The 21,648-nt window shown below is 38.1% G+C and overlaps 1 protein-coding gene across 1 annotated transcript in view; it reads right to left on the minus strand.

Annotated features, from left to right (window-relative positions):
* Nucleotides 1-3,156: 3,156 nt before the first annotated feature.
* The window catches only part of KPNA1 (karyopherin subunit alpha 1), a 53,971-nt gene continuing 35,479 nt past the window's right edge, over nucleotides 3,157-21,648 (minus strand). Inside the window, exons 12-14 of the mRNA XM_080603361.1 lie at nucleotides 10,358-10,485; nucleotides 9,380-9,558; nucleotides 3,157-6,522 (exon numbers count right to left, since the gene is read on the minus strand). Coding sequence (XP_080459487.1) covers nucleotides 6,335-6,522; nucleotides 9,380-9,558; nucleotides 10,358-10,485 — 495 coding nt within the window. The 3' untranslated portion in view covers nucleotides 3,157-6,334. The remainder of the gene's footprint in view (nucleotides 6,523-9,379; nucleotides 9,559-10,357; nucleotides 10,486-21,648) is intronic.

A 21,648-nucleotide genomic window follows, 5' to 3' on the forward strand; every position in this document is an offset into this window, starting at 1 on the left:
ATTCCACAGAACTTTAAAGCAATCAGATGATGCTATGACCCGTTACCAGATTCTCACTAAGACAATTATTAGAAGTATGTTGTCATGCAAGCAGAGCCAGCTCCCACAGATTTGTCCATTCAGTTAATACTGAATACAAGTCATGCTTAATTCCACTGCAGGTATGTGAACAGATCTTTCATGACTACACTAGTAAGCATATAGGTGGAAATCAAAAAGTCTTACCAGATTATGTGCCTGTGCTTGTGGATTTATTAAATGAGACCAAGGAGGAGAACATCAACTTCAGGCAATATTTCAGGTTACTACAGAGAGAAACCGGTGATTTGACTTACGCTTGGTGATGGTAGAACTTAAAACCAGAAAGTATTATGCTTGCAAGAAGCACTTCCGAGTATATTCTTTCAACAGGGCTAGAAGGTACCTCATTTATTTTTGTATATAAAACTATTTGGACTCATCCAGCTGGTAAAACATTTCAAATAAAAATATGCAAAATACCACTCAGAAAGCAATGCCCAGAGCAGCAATGGTCAACAGTTTTACATTTTGCTCAAATATCTATAAGCTTTATGCCTGCTTATTCAAAAATCAAACCCTGGACCATTAGTTTGACAGAAGCTCCATTTAGTAGTCATGTCATAAGGGTCATAGAGTGGCTTGGGTTGGAAAACACCTCAAAGATAACCTAGTTCCACCTCCCTGCCACGGGCAGGGACACGTCGCACTAGATCAGGTTGCTCCAAGGTCCACCCAACCTGGTCTTGAACACCTCCAGGGATGGGCATCCACAGCTTCTCTGGGCAACCTGTTCCAGTGCCTCACCACCCTGAGTGACGAACTTCCTCCTAACATCCAATCTAAATCTCTTTTTTAGTTTAAAGCCATTCCCCCCTTCTTGTCCTGTCATTGTCTGCCTGAGCAAAGAGTTGCAGAGTACCCCAGAGCTTTTTCCAGACTGAACATCCCCAGCTCTCAGGCCTTTCTTCACAGGAGAGGTATACCCTTTACTTACGTGTCTGGTATGACCACCATTTCTGGATCTACCATAAAACCTGTTTATCACTGCACCCGTTTGTTTTCTTTCAGCTTCCATGTAGGCTTCACGGTCTCAAAAACCTGAGCATGGGCTTTGTGCCTTCTCTAGCTCACTCCCAACCATGGCAGTATTTATTTATCTTTTTTGCAAGTAGCGCACCAGAAAAATCTGAGAGGGACGAAAGTAACCACCTCTTTCCTAGTGTGATGGCTTCTAAGAAAGCACTTCTGAACACAGACAGTGTTTTAAAAACGTCTTGTTTCTGCCTAAGCAGCCAGTCTAGCTCACTGGAGAACACCCCACATCACCTGATTAGGTCGTAGCTTTAGCCTACACTATTATAACAGCGCCTGATGAAAAGGAATATATTAATCCATTAGAAAAATATTTCCTTTCTCCCCTTTGGTTTGGTCTGCAACACCATTTATGTTTATTCTGAGAAGTAAAATTACTAATCCTACACCATATGCTTTATTGCTGTACCTCTTCCAGATGCAATAGATACTTCCCAATGCAATGATCAATCTCACAACTTGAACACTGCTTCAAAAGACCAAGCAGGAGCCCTATGGACATTGTAATAGTAGTACACAGATACACTGTTTATTTTCTGACTAACACAGGCATCTGAAAAAAAAAAACCTTAACGTCTGCTAGCTAAAATTGGCATGTGAAAGTACTAATGACATGTTGTCCCAATCCCAGAAAAAAAGAAAACATACTGGAAGACATGGGGAAGTACTTAAAGCTGGCACAGAGCTGAAAACTGCCCAAAGGTAAGATAGCTGTCCTGCAAATCCTCAGGAAAGCACAGAGGTGCATCACCAGGAGCATCAGCACTTTCAGAACTGGGTGGTGGGATTTAGTTCTTAGCAATCTTAGTGCTGATGTTATAGAAATGCGGGGTCAAGAACACACATCTTCCTGGGTCAATGTCTTCCCGTCTTCCCTTAAGATTAACAGAGGGGACTCTGACCACCAGTATTTAGTCAGCTTCAAAGAACCAACACAAATATAAGAATGGGCTGAAGTCTCCAGGCAGCAAATGATTGTTTGCCTCTGTGGTGTATTCTCAGGAGCCCCAAACACTGGTCCTGGATTAGTTGCTGAAATTTTGTTAACTTTCTGCCCCACCATCTCCTGTATCTTCCTGAATCCAAGAAAATAATCCTGTGTGCCACATTATACTGGGATCTTTACCAACGGAAAGAATTAGCTGCCCCAACAAACACACAACATTTAAAAGGCATTACAGGTCTGCAGACGGGACTGCTAGATAAAAATACCAGACAATCCTGCATCTTCCTTGCTCTAATGCCCAATTTAAAGTTTGACGCTGTCAAAACCTGACAGTTCCTTAGTGATGCTCCAAGAACAACTCAGAAATTCTTGATTCTCAAGAATCTTCTCACCTTACCAGCTCACAAGGCTTCTGGAAATTGCCTAGATGGGGTCTCCACACACAGACAGAAACAAATGCATTAACTTCCATTTATACATTAAGGGAAGCAGAAAATACGTGAAATCACTTTTCTGGCACTATACACTGCATAGAAGAGCTAACAGAAGAACCAAACACATCGAACAGTTTCCTGGCATATCATCTGCCTGTTAGACGGTGCTGCCTCCTAGCTGTACACAAAACAAGAACAGATCGCTTCAAACAGTGGAGGAGGCTACAGGCATTCTCTAAGTTAGTTCCATTTGAACAGCAACATACTCTTTAGGAAAGCAGAGAGTACCGGTTGAAATGTTTCTAACAGTGAACGTAATACTTGTTATTCTCATATCAGTCTAACAGCTCTTGAGGGTAAAAAAAAGTGCCTTGTTTCTCATCTGAATGGAACCTCACACCTTTTAACAGTTGTTGCTCCCAGTTTCTTGCCTCTTTTTAAGTGAAAATAACAACATCGAGAATGCTCCTGTAAAAAAAAAAGTTTCAACAAAGCTGAACATAAAGTTCACATAATTCCCCATTTCTACTAAAAGATTTTTTATACCTGTGAAAATTACACTAGCCGCACAGAATCACGTCAGGTAACCAGTATTCAAGTGATAATGCATAATGAACCTCAGATTTTTTCAGAGCCCTTTTCCTTCAAAACAGAGTCCTTCGCATGTGGCCTGAATGTTATTTATTAGATGGGTAATGTAACACCACACATTTGGCTCTATCAAATGCAAACAGTCTGATTGCCCTTGGTTTACCAAGTAATTCTGATCAGTCTCTATCAGTAAACTGTTCCTTTCGTAATTCACGTCTTCTCCCCTCCATACTCATGTAATTTGCAGCCTTTGTTAGAAGTAGTATTTCTTTTCAAGTCATTAATAAGGCTAAGTAAAGCAAGCACAAGAACTGGTTGCTGGAAGATCCTGATGAAAATACACTCAATTAAGCACCATTTAAAATTAAATTGAGACCTATGAGTTAGCCACATTTTAATCCATTTAATGTGTGCCATGTTGATTTCTGTATTGTTTTAGTTTTCAATCAAAATATTATGCAGTACCAGTCAAATGCTTTACACAGTCTAAGTATATATGACAACAATATTACCTGTGTCAACCCAAGCCTGTCACTTCAAACAAACATACCAAGTTTAAAGATTTATACTTATCTGCTCTGAATTCACATATCCACTGCAAAAGTAACAAACACTGGCTAGGCTCCTTACACAGGAAGGCACACCATTCAGCTTAAATGGACTCGCTTTTTAATTCACTCATTTAGAGGCAACTGTCATTTTTTTTCTTGGGGGCAGGGGAGGGAAACGCCAATGCACCACATTGTTTTCACTAGCCTGGAAGAGAAAACACTTATATATATATATAGATATATAGATATATAGATATGTATATATATACACACATACGTATTTGTGTGTATATATATACACAGGTGTGTGTGTATATATATGTATATATACACACAAGTGTATATATACACAGAATATACATATATGAATATACAGAATATATGCACACACACTTTGCTCAGATTTGTTTACAAAATATGTAGCATTTTTATACCATCCAATAAGAGGTAAATGATTTTAAACAAATCTTATAGAAATGACATGTTATTGGAAATTTACACGTAAAAAAATCCAGCACAAAAAAATCCAAAAGCTAAAACAAGATTTTGCTACTAATCAGTGCTTCTATCACCCTTCAAGAAAAGAGAAACACAGTTATTTATATGTGATGTAAAGGCAACATTGAGGGTTTTTTTTGTTGTTTTTAAATTAACCATCAAATTTAACCCCCTAAAATTACAAAGAATCAAAGTCCATTTACAGATCAAGTGCAGTAAACTAAATGTTCCTTCAGCACAAAGCAGCACTAGAGAAAATAATTGGGAGAGGGAAGGTGGGGAAGGTGGAGGCCATCTGGCTTAGCTAGGGAGGCAGCAGGTGGCTTCTGCAGTGGCCACACAGGTCAGAGTCTCCATCCTGAAGTACAGACAGAACTGAAGACTGTATTTAAATAATGGTCACACAGAGCTGATGTTCAGGCCTTTGCCTAGCTTCTTTCAGCAGTTTGACAAGTGACTTTTTTTTTTTTTTTTTAAACTCTTAATCCAATGGGCTGGTTTTGCTTTTGCAGTGGCTTGTCACTGAGAGGAGTCATAAGGAGGATCTTGCAGACAGTTCTGCCACTAACATTTACCACAGGTACATGACGCTGCAGATGTTAGTGGCATTTTTGAAATGCTTACACTGGACAAATGTGTGTTCCAAACGTCCCAAACAGCTTGCAAGAACATAGCCTGATGCCAGGGGGAGCAGACAGCCTGGAGAATCCATTGCATTTACAGAAATGGAACTGCCACTTTCAATCACATAGCATCTCCTGATGTGTGAAGAGTTTGGTGTCAATGTCAGCTGAACTCAGTGAGGAGTGGCAGGCCTTTGCATCAGATGTCTGTGATCCAAGCAGCTTGCGGAGCCAAAAACATGCTGCTAGCAGAAGAGCAGTCTACAGCTGTGGATAACAGCTGTCATGCAGTCAGCAATGCCTTATAGATGTCACCTGTAGGAACCACGTATTCCATGCTAATTCACCTGAAGTCCCGTAAACAGCAGAAGAAAAAATGAAATGAAAGGGGCAGGCAGACCTGGGTGTAATATTACTATCTTTTGAATGTAGTGTCATTTTATTTGTTAAATAAGGGGCTTGACCACACAGACTCTATCGTGTGAGTTGAAGAGGAAGCTCATTTCATGAAAATCAAAGGAGATCTAACACTCCTTATGCTAAGTTTTACAAATTAAGATTTTGCTTTCAGAGTATAATTTTTCTGAAGAGAAATCTGTTCAAGTCAAGCTGTGTAAAAATGTAAAGAGGCAGATAGGATTTTTTCCAACCATAACTCTAATACCAAGGACCAGACTCTGAAATACGAAGTCAGGAAGGGCTGGATTTTAAGGTAGGCATGGCAGATCATACTGTGCTGGCAAGAAAAAGTGGGGGTAGTTTCTCCATTCTAGAAGCTGGTTTGGAAAGTCATTTCTGGGGGTGTGGTAAGAGTGACTTAATTCACAGGTGGGTTTTCTTTGTGGATGGAGAGGAAAGACTGGGAAGGTGTACAAATCTCCACAGTGGTCTGCAATCCAGCTTGAGAGCTCAGCATTGAGAAGGGGAAGGACCATGTGTGTTCAGTATTCTTAAGAATCAGAAACCATGTCCATTGGAGCCTGTTGTTGCAGGGGACAGAGAACTCATTCCATTATTTGTAACGTTCTGTATGCCAATAACTCCAGCTGGCACATATAGCAAAGTAGATGCATTGCATGTGAAGATTTAACACATCTCACGCAGCTATCCAAAGAGGCATCCAGGAAAAAAAAAAAAAGAGTATGGGAAATTAATTCAGCTACGTTCTCAAAGTCTGAATGTCTCCCTGGGCTGCAGGCACACACTGCAGTAAATACGTGAGAAAGGCAGCCTTACCTTGGATGCCAGGAGTGTGGGGACTAGTGGAGGAGGAATTATTTTCCTGTAACAGGAGTAGGGAATATCTCAAAGTATAGAAAGGTGCCTCAACTCCACAAAGATGACAGTGGAGAGGTTCAGAATCTAGAGAAAAAGGGTGATTCTGGCAACCCCTTGCCAAGAAGGGGGCATCCTGCCACGGAGCCAAGAGTTTTCCAGACGTATGTAAGAGCATGTGCACAAGGCAAGCGAATGAGCGCAAACAGGATTATGGAAAACATTGAGAGAATCACTCCACGGGTGGCTTGTGGCTCAACAACAGGATTGGCTAGGAAGAGGAGCGCACAGCACAGGGGCACCTCAGAGCTGGAAGCCTTCCATGGGAGCCTCACACTGCTGGAAGATGTACTGTTGCTGGCCAAGATCCACCTGTGGGGCAATGCTGCTGTCTTCATCCTCTGTTCCAAAGTAGTGCTCAATCAGATCAAAGGCCTTCTGATAAATCTCTTGATTCTCATGGCTCTGGAGGAATTCAATCTTGTCCAGGCCTGCAGAGAAAAGAAGCATGTAAAAGTTACAGCTTGGCAAAAGCATTATGACCATGATCATTTTCAGTCTGTTGTGAACATCACATTCCATGGCAATTCTCTCCCACCTTCACAAAAAACAGATCCCCCTATGGAGACCTTTACAACACTCTCACTCTCAACAGCCAGGGAAAATCAGGTTGAGCTACAGAAATTCTCTGCAAATGCACAATGTTTCATAATTCCTATCTGCCTTTCCCCTCCCACTCCAAAAATCTAATAGATCAATGAATATGTGAAAAACAAGGCCTCAAGACTTTTTCTGAAAAGAAACCATGTTTCCTGAAAGTGTGTTCACAGCATTTTATTTTTTTTTTATATGTGCCATGACTATATAATCACGTAACTGCAAGTTAGAAGTCAGTTTTGGTAATCATCTAATCCAACCTGCAGCCTGGAGCAGCACTACTAGCAATACCAGATTAGGTCAGCTGTGCCTTTGTCTAGCCAAGTCTTCAAAATCTCCAGTGATGGAGACTCCACTACCTACTGCATATCATGTGTATATACAATGCAGTTAAACTTGTACAATCACATTAAGCGTGTGGGCAAACTCAAGCCTCATAGTCAGAAAATACAGTAAACTGAACTATCTTTGATACGTAGGAATGATGCTATAATGAAATCCAAGATGTAGCCACCCTAGTAAATCTCTAGTACATTCGGTACTGTAGAGGTTTTCTTGTTCAACTCCTTTTACCGTGTATGGATACTAGAGGAAACGACTATCTGACACTGTATTGACATTTCTGCAACACTGATATAAGAAGGGAAGTTCTGTTTATACCTGTGGCTTTTGTTAAATGGGGTACATATCAGAGGTATATCCCAACTTAAGACTGTGATACTGTGAAGAGAACTACTGATCTCACAGTAACTTGTGACAGAAGACAAAGGGACAGAAAGATGAATAAAGGAAGGGAGCATCTATCCCATCAGGAAAAGTTGAGAGAGGTGGAACTGCTTAACCTATAGAAGAGAAGGTTTGGGAGCAGGCGGGGACAGGATCTTATTAAGATCTGAAAGAAGAGTAAGCCAGGCCATTTTCAGCAATGTTCACTGACAGAAGAAGAGGCGATGGACATAAACCGAAGCCCAGAAGGTTCTGTCTGAACACTGGGAAACCTTTTTTTACTGTGAGGGTGACTGAGCACCAGTACAGGTTGCCCTTACTCAAGACTACTCCTCTTGAACCTCAGAGCATTTAAGGATATCTCACTAAGAGCTACTCATATTAAAAAAAAAAAATGACCTAGACAACCAATTCCATCTGATTCTACTACTTCTAAGGCAATGAACAATTAATACATTACAACTGGTGCAAAACCTACTTAGCCAATCCAAAGAAGAAATTCTCACCAGAACGCTATGCAAGCTATATTGCATACCGGGTTAGAAGACTTACGCTAGGGTTGAGGGAAGAGAATTGGATTTGAACAGGAGAATTCTGGAATTATGTAGGACTTAACATATGTTTAGGGAAAAAGCCAATGGCAGGGAAAGGGAAGGATCAATGTAGATCACAGAGAAACAAACATGAGAAAGTAGAGAAATGGAGGCGATATTAAGAGGCTGGTTGCATATAATGAGTATGCTCATCTGGCCAAAGCCCTGTACCTCATCATCCATAGTCTGACCTACCTTTTTATTAAATTCTGTTTTTAGTTTGTTTTTAGTTTCTCACTGTTCTAGTCTGTTAGTAATAGGCAATAAATTATATAAATCACCTTATTCTGAGTCTGTTTTGCCCATGATGATAAATGTTCAGCAATCTCCCTGTCCTTATCTCAACCATTGAGCCCTTTCCATTCTATTTTCTCCCCCTTTCCCTTCGAGAGGTGGGAGTGAGAGAGCAGTTGTGGTGGAGTTCAGCTGCCCAACTGGGTAAAACCACCACAACCATATAGATTAAATATGAATTGCTTGTCATTTCAGTATTTTTGAAAATTTAAGGGCAGCTGTGAGTTTAGGGACAGGGAATGCAGAATGTCCCATCAGAGCAGTATGCGAAGAGGACAGAGGATCAAGATTCATGAAGTGGAGAGCAAGCATACTTGCTGTGTCCTCTGTGCTTAAAAAAAAGAAAACCATACAGAAGAGATGAGCTGTCACTGCCTGAACGATGCATTAGGGAAAAATCCCACAGCAAGGCAATAGTGTTAAACAGTGAGCAATTTACAAGCCCTCCACCTTCAGACTTCTAGACAGACTGCTAGACAGTTTTATCCTTTCTGGCATGACACAAGATTATGCTTTTCACAATACTTAATTCTGCTGTGAAAAGCTGCTGAGGTGAAGAGAGATATACCACATAGGACAGAAAATGGCCAGACTGAATTGAGAAGCCCCCAGGCCTGTTAACAAGGAAACTAACCTTAAGAGTAGACATACCTCAGAACCAGGATTAAATGATGGCAGTGCATGCCATAACTACAGCAAAGCAAAGCCAAAACAAGAATTTGCTGCTGCTGGCAGAATTCTGCAGGGCAGCAGAGAGGGAAAGGAAAGGCCTGAAACCTGAGAGACATAGCAGAGCTCCTGAACTTTTATCTGCTGCAGAGAGAAGATACTAGGGCTGAATGACACCCAGGAGGTTTCCTCAATGTGAAAAAGAAATAAATAAAATATTCAGACACTATCTCCAGCTACATACAAAGGTAATGTGAAAACTGAAGCACACTGGTAAATGATTTGTCTAAGAACAGTTAATTTTCAAGTAAAAGTGGTAAGGAAATTAATACAATCTGGTCTACTGAAACTCTAATGGATCCATGATCACTGCTTTAATCCCTGCCATCCACAGATGTTTTGCTCATACCATATGCTTCCTCAATAAGAGCGCAGTAAGGATTAATGCCAGTGCCACTGCATTTGGATTCCTGCTCTCCAAGCCTCAGGATGTTCTCCAGCCCATTCAGTGCTACTTGCACAATTTTTGAGTCCATTACTGTAAGGAGGTCACAGAGTGGTTTGATGCATCCCAATTCTACTAAATACCTGAAAAATACCACATAGACAACAGTTAATTGTTTGTAAAGTTAAAAGTGATATAGCCATTTAAGCATTTAGTATGAAATACTAAGAACCAAAACAAACGGATAAAACACCGACTTGGTTGCAGAAACTGGAAAAATTACAGAAATCTATATGTATCCCGTCAATTCTGCTGAAAGACTGAAGATATCTTTAAAATACATTTTCTGTCTATACATCTGTAAGTGTAGAAAGATATGAAATAATCATTTAATTTTGTAACTTATAAATAGATAAAAGTTTATAAGTTTAAAATGCATGTTATCAGGATTAACTATATTAAATTTTGAAGTATTAACTTTATGCAACTTTGTATATAAGCATCATATACTAGTATAAGTTAAACTGGAAGAACAATGCACATGATGCCCTTGTCTCAGGGGCTTGGGAGTATGCCTTTCAGCTATGCCTATCCAGGTTGCTAATGCCTTTTGTTACACTCTGTAATGACCACTGTGAAAAAGTTTAAAAGTTGAATTTATTTTTTTCCACATAAGATAAATGGTTCAATTAATGAAGTAAGTATTACAACTAAAATTCTGTGATTTCTCCATACAGGAATGAATGGCTCATTCACAACTCAATCTAAAGTTGTCATCTCTCTGGAGACAAACTCTGGAAGCATACAGAATTTTACATACAGACTGTCAAAACTGTACCAACTCTTTACAGAAACATTTTTGAGTTTCTATGTTACTAGTTTGGTTCCTTGCAAAAACACTAACTCACTCAATTTCACTGAAACATTTGCACTATTTCATACTTGATCTGTTCAGCAGACCCTCCAGATGTTGCATTTGTGATTGCCCAGGCAGCTTCCTTCCTCGTCCGAAACTCAGCTGTTTGCAAAATATTTATTAGAGCTGGAAAGATATGAGCATCGATGACTGTCTGCAAAAAAGAAATGACATGTCAGGGTTATAATAAAAATTAGAAATAAATTCCTTGTCCTGAGCCATTTAATGCCTGTGCTCAGCACCACACATTAAACAATGAAACATTACTTCTCAATGGGCAAAAATCAGTTTATAGCTTTATACTCAAAACCCTAATTATCACTGGGGTTACTGTTTATCCCAAAGTAATTCATAACATGTTCAGACTGAAACTATCAGCGTATCTAACGTGCAACTTAATTATGCCTCGACAGCAGGAGAATGGCATATTTCCCTTATTTTTCCAGGTAATGAACCACTCGGATATTAAGTCAGTAAACCACTAAGTCATTAAAATCCCGCTAAACAGAAAAAAAAAGTTCATAAACCTGTGTGTGAGATACTATATTTTGGCAAGGTTAGACAACAGAAAAGAGAGAATGTATTGTACGAACTAAGAACTCCTCAAAACAAGATATTTTTTCCTGATGAAAAGACAAAGCAACTGATGGTTCAGTAATATGGTTAACTGCATAACCCACTAAACAGATACAAGTCAAATGAGTATTTAAGCAGCAGCACAAAGTTTCTAGTAACTGCCCCTGGAAAGAACCTGTTGCAGTAAAAAATAAAACCGGTTCAGTTACACACCTACCACAAAGATCTGAAACACTTTCTTTCATAAGGGTAACTGAATGAAACAAGAGCTTACGGTTGCATTTTTAAATCAACCGTTTAATAAGTACGTCATCACTGAACCAGTAACAGCAAATTCAAAGAAAGACAAAGAGATCCTCTGCAAGGAGCTCTACAGAAAGAAACAGACCACATCCAGCATAGAGTTACAGGCAATTCACTGAGTGGACAGTTACCCAGTGAAAAAAACTACCTGCTGACATTTCTTTTATTCTTCCTGTTTATCTGGGCATCTACACTGCGTGAACTCGTAAATCCATACCATACTGTGCATTGGTTTTTATCAACAGTCTCTTTTACCACAGAATCTGCAATTCTATAAAGGCAATTTGTGGCCCTCAACTAAAAAGAGTGTATGAATTTAAAACCTATCACAAAATAAAACTCAACAGGAGTTGGATAAGAAAAAACTTTTTCTTACATTTTTCTTCTTTCTAGCATTGAAAGGTTTCATATTTGCATTAGATTGAGGGAAAACGTTCACTAACAGTAACAAGATTCAACATGAATCCTTTTTCATTTTCTGCACTGCTCAGAGGTACACAGCACTATAGACTCCACAATCCTGCCACCAAACTTTACCCTCCCAAAGGACAGCAACTTAAACAAATAGCAATAATGGAATATAAGAAACCCAACACTGGGCTTTCATAACTCTCTCACAGGTATGTCTCTTAGCTTCACTGATCATAATGCAACTTCTCTGGCATCTAGGGTAACATATTTTGAAGGGATGCATGCAAGACTGCAAAAATTGGTACAATAATATTTTAAGATACCCTTTGTCTTTGCTGAACTTTTTGAAAAGTATTGCTTCTTAAATCCCTCTTCCCAAACTAGAACTTTTACAAGAGAATTATTTACTCATAAAGCATCTTCTCAGAACGAACTTCTTTAGTAATCAGAGAAAGTTACACGATAGCATCCAACTAAATCAGCACATCTTAGCCAACAGGCTGCAAGTATTTTAACTTTGATCACCAAAAGAAAAAAAAAAAACCTTAAAGTATCTCAATTTAGACCTGTAAGAGGTGAATAGTAGGGAGAATCCCAGAACAAGGGGCACTAGCAAAGGTATGGTAACAAGTGGGAAAAATAGCAGAAGATCTTAATTCTTTTCCTCATTAATTCTGATCTCTTTGCTTCCATGAAAAGCCTGGTGGATAAAAGCACTCTCCTGAGAGTGGCAAAACATGCATTTGAACTTTTTCAGCAGGAAATGAATCCAGATCTCTTGGGTGAATGATCAAACTTCTAACCTATTGTATAAATGCTTAAAGGCACATTGTTCACTGCCTGCTGTATCACAAATTCAGCTATCTTTACCCAAGAACAGGCTAAAAGACCACAATGATTACTACAGCCTTTGGAAAGGTACTTCATGCAAGGAGACTGGCTCAGGAGAGAAAACCAGTAGTCACTAGACTTTTACCTTTCCCACTGCTTAACATGGGTTAAGTGCTGTCACCACCTCACTCCAGAATGAGTCCCAGTAAAATGCACTTAACTATCCCTCTATAGTTCAACACGGTTTTTCAACTAGCAGTCTATTGACAGTTGAAAATCACAGGCCTTGTATTTGTAAAATAAACATTAACTAGATCAGAAAATAGCTTGCTTTGAACTTAATATCTTCAGTGAATTTTGGAGGTTCAGTTAAGCTCCAATGGGGAGAAAACAATAAAACATTAATAAAGAAAACAATAAAACATTGAAGAAAAAGTGCTAGCAGCATCTATTATTTTAAACCCCATGTTACAGCCTTTCTTACAGCGGTTATTCTTGAAATCAAACTAGAATACACATGGACTCCTAACTCTGACATCTTATGTGTGAATTATTACTACAGAAATAAGTTGTGTTCCTTTCAATTAAATTTACTTACACGATAAAATAGTAAGCTACTGAAACAGACTGTTGTTGTGTTTTTTTTGTTTTGTTTTGTTTTTCCCCTTGAAGAAAAGCAAACCTGAGGCAGAGCAACACCCTAAAGGATTGTGGTAAGATGAAATCCTAAGATTGATGATTTAAGAGTTGATTTGAATTACTTTTTTTTTTTTAAATCCTATTACCACAGTATGTGCATCTGACATAGAAATGTGCTGAAAACTAAAGTAACGCAGTGAATATAAAGAATGCTCAAGATTATAGTATCTTTCAAATAAAATGAACAGCATTAAGGGATTTCAGTTCAATAACTTTTTAAAAAATGATAAAAATAAAATATGAAAAAATTTCAAGGTGTAAACTAAAGACTGACATACAAACATCTCACTCTGCCAGCTGTTCAAGTGTTCCACTATTCCTTGAAAAATTATAGGTGCCTTGGCCATTCATGTGGGCAGCTGCCTCATACTAGCTATAACGTAAAAGATATTAAAACATTCTTTCTGAGCAACTGACGTATGGTAACTTTCTTATTTATCTATGCCTTCTAAAGGTGACTGAAATTTTTAAAGGAGTATGATAACAGCAGGCTAACAGGATAACAAATTTAAAGAAACACTCCAAGAACCATGTCATTCTTAGCAGTTCACATAGATTTTTTCAATCCAAATCACTGTTATGCTCGCATATAAGAAAAATATTTTAACATCCTGCTCCAACAGCAATCAAAAGCAGATGCACAGGAAAATGTAAACTCCTGACGTATTTCATGTTTTTAAATTCAGTTGCAGCAATAAGTTTTAGTTTGACTACACCTGTAGGAAAAGATATGTGCTCCTTTGTACAGCACCTACTCATTACTCTGCTGTCTCTGCCTTTGATGATCTTGCTCAAAAGCAAATAATCCTTCCTTATTCATCTTCTCAGATGCCACTCATGTTTCTACAGCATTCTCTCTGTCCCTCTACTTGTCCCTTAGTCTATACAGTTGCACCTCATACAGAATCAAGTTGACATTTTATGGTCCTCCTTACCACCCATTTCATTTCTCACCATGTCCTCTGAAAATGGATGTATGTACAGGACAACACTGAAGATCTATACCAGAACCAGAATAACTTTTTTTTTTCCCTATTTATCCCTTTCCTTAAGATTTCAAATATTCATGTTGATTTTAGGCTGCTACTGAGCACTGAGGCAGCATTTTCAAAAATATGTTATAAACTTGTTTTATGCCCAAGAGCTAATGCAGAGCCCATCCTTTAAGAAAATGAAACTAACACCAAAATTTATGACCAACTGTATCCCTTCACTTTTGTTGGAACTGAACTCTGTTTTGACTCATAACTGAGTCTTTCAGAAAATTAAACTGAATTTGAATCAAAATCTAAATTTTCAAATTTAATTTGAAATTGAAGTGTAATACCCAGTCCTTTAGAAAATCTGGCCCTCGCTTTTGAAGTATTTTTGTTTTAGAACAGATGGCATTCCTGCAGCTCTGACCCTCCAAGAGGGTTGTCTGCCTCTTTGAAACATTTCATCCTTTTAATTTCTTTTAATCAAGCTTATTCACTTCATAATATTTGATTTTAAAGAGCTGATACAGATGAAAATGAATGTTCAGAATTTTATTACATCTGCATGGATGCTGAACCTAACTACAATATAGTCATGGTTAGGGAGCAGCTCTTCAGCAGCAGCATATTAAATCAGTACATGAACTGGTCAATACCAAACTAATTTGCTCCTCTTCTTTGGGTTCCCACAAATAAATCACTTACGGTATGCAAAAACACACATATAGTAGACAAGTGTCTACACATGACTCACCACATGCCTGTGATAGCAACAAAGTCTTATTCTGTGATTGTGTTCTGCTCCTGCAAGCTCTCTCATTACCTTCAGCAATTCAAGATTACAGTCACCACCCTATCTGGCAGCTGTGAGTATAGTCCTACTACTATGTTCTCTTCCAGGCTGGGAATTTTAGTTCACAGGGGTTTCTCAGTAACTTGTGATCCAGTTACGTTGTTTACAGATTCAATTTACAACTGCTTTCTAAATGACCTAGCAAATATTGGAAGCAAAGCCACTTCAGATGATGGCATATGAGCACAAACCTGCTGCGATATGAGTCAAGAATGAAGCACTTCAGATCTCATTTCTAATGGGTTTACGTTGTTGACACAGACACTAAGTCCATATACTCCAGGCTGTGTATAAAGTAAACTTTATACTAGTTTACACAGGTTGCTATTGCTCTCAGGAAGAACCTGCACTATAATGAACAGCACTGTGCTGAGCTGTCTCCAGATTTTAGGGTCTGTCCTTCAAAAAAACAGTAATACGCACTGCTGAGGTTTTCTGACAGAAGAAATGAATCAAAGGTATTCTAGCTGTGCTACCCTCAATATGGAATGATGTATGGATGCACCACATATGGAAGCCTAACAACAGTTTTACTTAAACACAAACTTAAACCTAAAAATCACTCATCTCTGACTTTTGCTGGTCCACAGACAAACATGACATTTTCAGCAACACCATATTTTGCTCCTATTTGAGAGGCTTTTTATTTTTAAAGTCCTGCCACCACAAACAGCACATGAGGATTTGACACTATTTGTGCAAACTAAGGCATGAACCAAACACATTTTATACTTAAATAATTTGATGGTTTGCCTGTGTAAACTGCAACTCTGCATGCGAACTGCGGTATTCTTTTCCCACGTCCTCAGCCTTACTCTGGCCTTTTTGGAGAAGTTCTGACAATTCTCAGCTTGCATCTTTACCCAGTTTGTAAAAATGCATTTCATTCTAGAGTTTCTAGAACTGATAGGCAATGTAGCATTCGCTACGCTTGCTTATGGCATATTTCATCAAGGATAGGAAACCCTAAAAAAGAAAAATACGGCACAGATCCTGTTGCTACCATATATAGCCGTATTCAGGTTTCCAGATGTTCTTGTGAGAATTTAAGGTATATCAGAAAAGAAGTGATAAGTTTCTTAACCTGTCAACAGGAGAGAACTCCTATGATGTCTTCACTGTCAGATATGGAAGATTGTATCTGGTGTACTGCCTTTCATAGCTTTTCAACAGGTTGCGTTTTCTGAGGCATCTGATAGCCTTTCATACCCTTCAGAAGGGTCGACAGTCAGGATTTAGCTTCAGTTGTGCAGTTCTCCTTCTGATTCCCAGGAAGATGTAGTTCCCCTTCTCCCTGACTGGGGAAGCTATCCTCTGAAGTACAGCAAAGCTGTATACAAACTAGGAAATTAACAAACAAAAACTATACTTAGTGACAATCATGACTGCATCAGGATATACACATCCATCCCAAACCTTAAAAGCACAGAAATAAAGAGGGGAAAGACTGCTGTATTCCATCACTTTTCTGTTGCCTAAACACTGTTGATAACACACTCAGAAAGGCTTTCACTTCCACGTTTGGTGAGGGAAAAACAAAAAAAACTCCCGTGTTTTAAACATTAGATACAAACAAAGTTCAGCACACATTTCATGCATGTTAACTTACATTGCTTTAACACTAGGAAGAGTTTACTTGATTGTGTTTGAGTGCAAATCTAATCGTGATAGGCTGCTGTCTTATCTTTTAGAAATGGCAGTGAAAGCCTTGGAGTGTGCTAACAACATTATAGGCAGTATGAAAGTGGAAATGAATATAGAAGTCCTTCCCTCTAACTTTGTATTTCTATACTTCTGAGTGGGTGGATGGAGGAAGTGTAACCCAATGCAATCTTAAACAACACTAAATATAGCTCTGTCTGTTAATATTGGTTAGGTAAATATGCATTAGATTTACTGAAATATTTCATTTTCTTCTTGGTGTGCTGAAGTGATGCTTAGATTATGGTTTGAGCACTACCCAGAATTTCCACAGTATTCAAACATCCTGATGGCTCTGGAGCAACAACCCACCCATTAGATCAGCTTGTAACTTGTAATAATGTACTTACTATGCAAAGCAGATATTTAACTTTCAGGAAATACATTACCATGGAGTGATTTTTTTTTTTTACTTGATTTCTGGCTAAAGATTGCGAGCAGTCAAAATCCAGTTAATACAGCACAGACTAGAACAGATTTGGTTACAGTCTGTAATCTGCAGTAGGAACTACTGAGCAATTTGGAAGGACTGGGGAGGAAGGAAAATAAATGACTTAGTTCATAGCTGCATCTAGTATTTAGAATTCCTTCTGTAATGAAGGGCAATTCTCAAGAAGTGATATTTTAATTCATAGCAATGTGTGACATTACCTTTGAAGTTCATTTCTACAAAGTAAAAAAATGCAACATGGATGAAATAGGTCCATCCATGCACTTAGTAAATTGGATATTCTTCAGAGATGGGAATTATCCCTTGTCCTCTCAGCTAGTGAAAACAGCTTCTACTCTCTGTGCTACATTTTAGCATAGGACCATGTTCAAGAAGCACTTTACCAAAAGCATATTCCAACTTCAGAAACTATTTTGAAGCATTTTTCAACTCAAGCATTTACAATGATTGGCATGGAGTAGGAGTTATCCGAAAGAATAGCTCAAAGAAGGAAGTTTGTGAGAAAAGCAGACATATCAGCTCCAGAATTGAAAGGTGGTTTTATTACACCTTGTACCTCACATGACAAAATCTATAGTCAGACTAGACTTTAAAGAATTAAGAGCTTTTCTGGAACCGTTTTACACATCTGTGATGAGACTTTCAGCATTCAATAATCACTGCAATTACACTTGTAATTGCTAATATTTATTTCTGAGAAACAGTGGCTTCAAGATCTCCAATCAAACACGTTGCAAACATTTTCAAGCATCCTTTACTTCACAACTTTCCTCTAACAGGCCTCTTTCTTTAGTTCCAAAAACCTAAGCCTCATGATGAATGTGATTTGCAAAATGTCCCAATTATCAGGATAGTTAACTCCTGCTCCAGATAAGAAGCACTTTTTTTTTTCTCCAAATCTCAGCTTTACAGCTGACAATATAGATTGTATTAGTAATGCACTTGGGAGAGTCAGTATTTCACTACATTGCACGTGCATGCTTAGAGTTCAAAAGTACCTCAATTGCTCTGAATTAGGCCTAGGGGATTCTCGAATGAGGAACTACAACTTTCACTTTTGAAAATTTTCTTTCTTTTTTTTTTTTTTGAATTGAATGCAAACATTCATTGAAAAACAAGCTTCCAACTTTGCTTGTGATGTAGCCTAAGGCGGGCTATACTTAAAGCTGAATTTCTTTAAATCTAAACGCATTTTGATGATGTGGCTGACTCTACATTTTCTTCCTGACACAAGAATACCAAGAAAGAGCTTCTTTCCAGACAACAATAACTATTTTTCTCTGCAAAGCAAAAGGGTTCTTCTGTACTTCTAAAGGATCACCAGCTAAAAATGAAGGTGCAATATTAATGGCTAATAGCATTAATTTCCCCATCTTTGCCTTCCCCACCTCCCTTTCCCAAGGCATAAAGCAATTCTATTCTGTTCTCAGTAGAAAGAGATCTCATCTAAACTGGTGATGAGGCATTCTGAAACCTTTAAAAACTACTGAACACACATACACAGATGTACCTAACAATTTTGTTTATCTAGACTACCTAACAAATTTGTTTAGCTAGACTAGGCAAATTTTGTTAACTTTAACAAAAGAGATATTATCACTTTTTTTCAAATAAAGTTGAGACAACAGCTGAAGAGTCAGAGGTTTGTGAAGGGTATAGTTAAGATTCCACCTACACCTTTACTTTTAGATGTCTGAGCAGTGCATATCAGGTGTAGGAAAAGTGTCTGTCCTTGTTAGAACAGTAACTCCTTCACTTGAACAGGATGATGTGATAAATTGAATACTTATGTAGAAGGCAGAAAAGCCAAGTGGATTATTGAAATAGTTTCTAGATGTACTAGAACAAATTACCTCTAGAACTCTTAACAATTATATCTTCAGTAGATTACGAATATGAAAACAGAGATCCTGAGGTTCTGAAAAAATGCTCTAATTATGAACTTTACTTTCTATTGCCACTTTAGATACTTGTTTCTTTATGGAATGACTTTATGAATATTTCTAATTTTCTCAAGATCTTCTTTTTCATAGTTTGCACCACTTCTACATGATTCTATATCTTAAAGCTCCTCTGACAGAATTGGGGAAAACAAAATTAAATAAATGTGCTGGGCTGGACTGTTCCACAGAACTCTTAGGCTCCCCAGAGCCTCTTAAGCTTCCTGGGAAAAGCAAGAATAGCCTACTAAAGAAGGAGGAGCAATATTTTCTAAGGTAGTAACAGCATGGATAAGGCAGCCAAAAGATCCTTCACTGCAAGAAAAGCAAAGGCAAAAACATTTTTACCTTATTACAAGTGGTAGTAACTACCTTCTTGGCACTGCTAATTGTACAGCAATTAGAACTGCTGATACAAGAAAAGAAGTGATGCAGTTGCTGATTTTATACAGTGCTTTTTCTTAAATATTCACCTAGTCCACAGATCTAATACACAAGCAACAGCAGAACTAGAATCGAAATTCTTGAAGCTCTACCAACTTTAGATCAAGTGACCAAATCCTTTTGAATCTGACAAAAAACATGATCTTCAGAGGAAAGAGTAAAATCTTGACTGAGAAATGTAAATACAGCTGTAAGAGGTTTGTTTGCTCTCAGTTCCACCTTAGTCACATCCTTACTGTACATCTTTTTCACCTGATGTTTTTCAGCTCATAAGTTTTATTTTCTTGCCTACTTATTTTTTTAAGATGAGTACCTCTTAAGTTAGATAAACATTCACACTTAATTCCAGGAAGCTTAGCAGAGACTTATCTTCCTGAAAAGTCTCATCTTCATTTCCTATTTTTTCTGAGGTAGATGAAGACCTCTTCAAGATATTAAGACTTTATGTTGCCCCTTAAGCAGATGAACATTGTTCATAAGGTAGAAGGCATAACTAAACTGCTGCAAAAAACACCTGCAAAGCATGTATCAGGGCATCATCAGGGAAAACAACGCAGCTTTTTTCACAATCTCCTGCAAGATTTCTGCAAAAAGAATTCCATCCCTTTGGTGAAGAAGCTTAACCACTTCATGCTAATTCTGCTGATATAGAATGAATAATCCAGAGCCATCAGATATAAGAACAGCAAGTTAGACTGCCTTCTAAAGAAAAGGACATGACAAAAATATCTATCAGTCACTTCTGCCAACGTAATATGGACTTGGATTGCTTTCTGCCTAGTTACTAAACAGTGACAAAAATATTTCTAAAGCCTAATATTTCTGCTATTCTTTTCTATTTCTCAAAGACCAGATGCCTTCAATTGGACTTCAACACATCCTCTGCAATCCCTGAGAATACTCTCTACATCCTGTGAGGGAGAAGAGCACTGAGAAATGTAACTTCAGAAAAGTTAAGTTTGAATAATGTAAGGAACCTTCATTCAACCAACTTGATGGGAACCTAGTACATTTGTCAGATGCAGCCTGGTTTCACTACAATATTGTTTTTCCATCAGTTCAAAGAATTGTAGAATCATTCAGGTTGGAAAAGACCTCTAAGATCATCTAGTCCAACCCTTAACCTAGTACTGACAAGTCCACCACAAAACCATGCTATTAAGTTCTACATCTACACACTTACTGAAGACCTCCACGGATGGTGACTCAACTACTTCCCTGAGCAATTCTGGAAAAAAATAAGGAAAGACATTCTCCTTGAAAGCCAAGTAAAAAGTTTCTTAGTATGGCTGTTATTAAAACTTCACATTCAGGGAAAACAAAAACGTATTTAGCAGTTTTTTCATCTCCTAGTCTAAGAAAAAAAGAAAAACTCTCTGTAGAGATGGTCAATCTCTCATTTGTACCACTGGGAGACGAGTCCCGGGACTTCCTCCTGATGGCTGAACCTAACTTCAGATTCTGAACAAATACGTGGTCTTTCGGAGGCCTAATTGTAAAGATTGACATAAGGGACTAAGACTTTCATTTGCTTGTGTGTGCTATCATGTAACATGACAGGATTACAAAATTTGGTACAGCCAGGAAGGACAAACCACAGAGCAACATGTTAGATATCCTCTACTACTGTTCAGTCTAATAAAAAGTATTTTTTGATTTGGCTAAGCACAACTGCCAGTTTTAGGATTTATAAAAATATATAATTATGACTAAAGAAGGTATTTACAATGTAGTTGGTCCATATCTGGTGGTGAAATCAAGAAACATCTAAAGTTATTTGATTCTCAAAGTTTGTAGCTTCCTTGTTTCTTACTTGAGGATTGCTATATCATAATTGTCAAAGGCATGACGCAAATTATTTAAAGCAAGTTTTTCTTGAGCTTAGTCTGATTTTGTCATTCTCTAGCATTACTGTCTACCCCCTCCCCTTAATCTGTGGATGATTATGAAATTAAATAATTCTAAATTGCATCTGAGAGATGACTGAGGCATTGAAATATTCTAATTATCCACAAAATTTGTAATATACTTCTGCTTATAAGTAAATACATATCTATGTAATTGTGTACATACAACACAAAAAATAGTTTACCACCTGATATGTTCCTTCTAGCCTGCAAGACAAAAATTA

This window comes from Anser brachyrhynchus (assembly GCF_964034855.1).
Source record: "Anser brachyrhynchus genome assembly, chromosome: 1".
Taxonomy (NCBI): Eukaryota; Metazoa; Chordata; class Aves; order Anseriformes; family Anatidae; genus Anser; species Anser brachyrhynchus.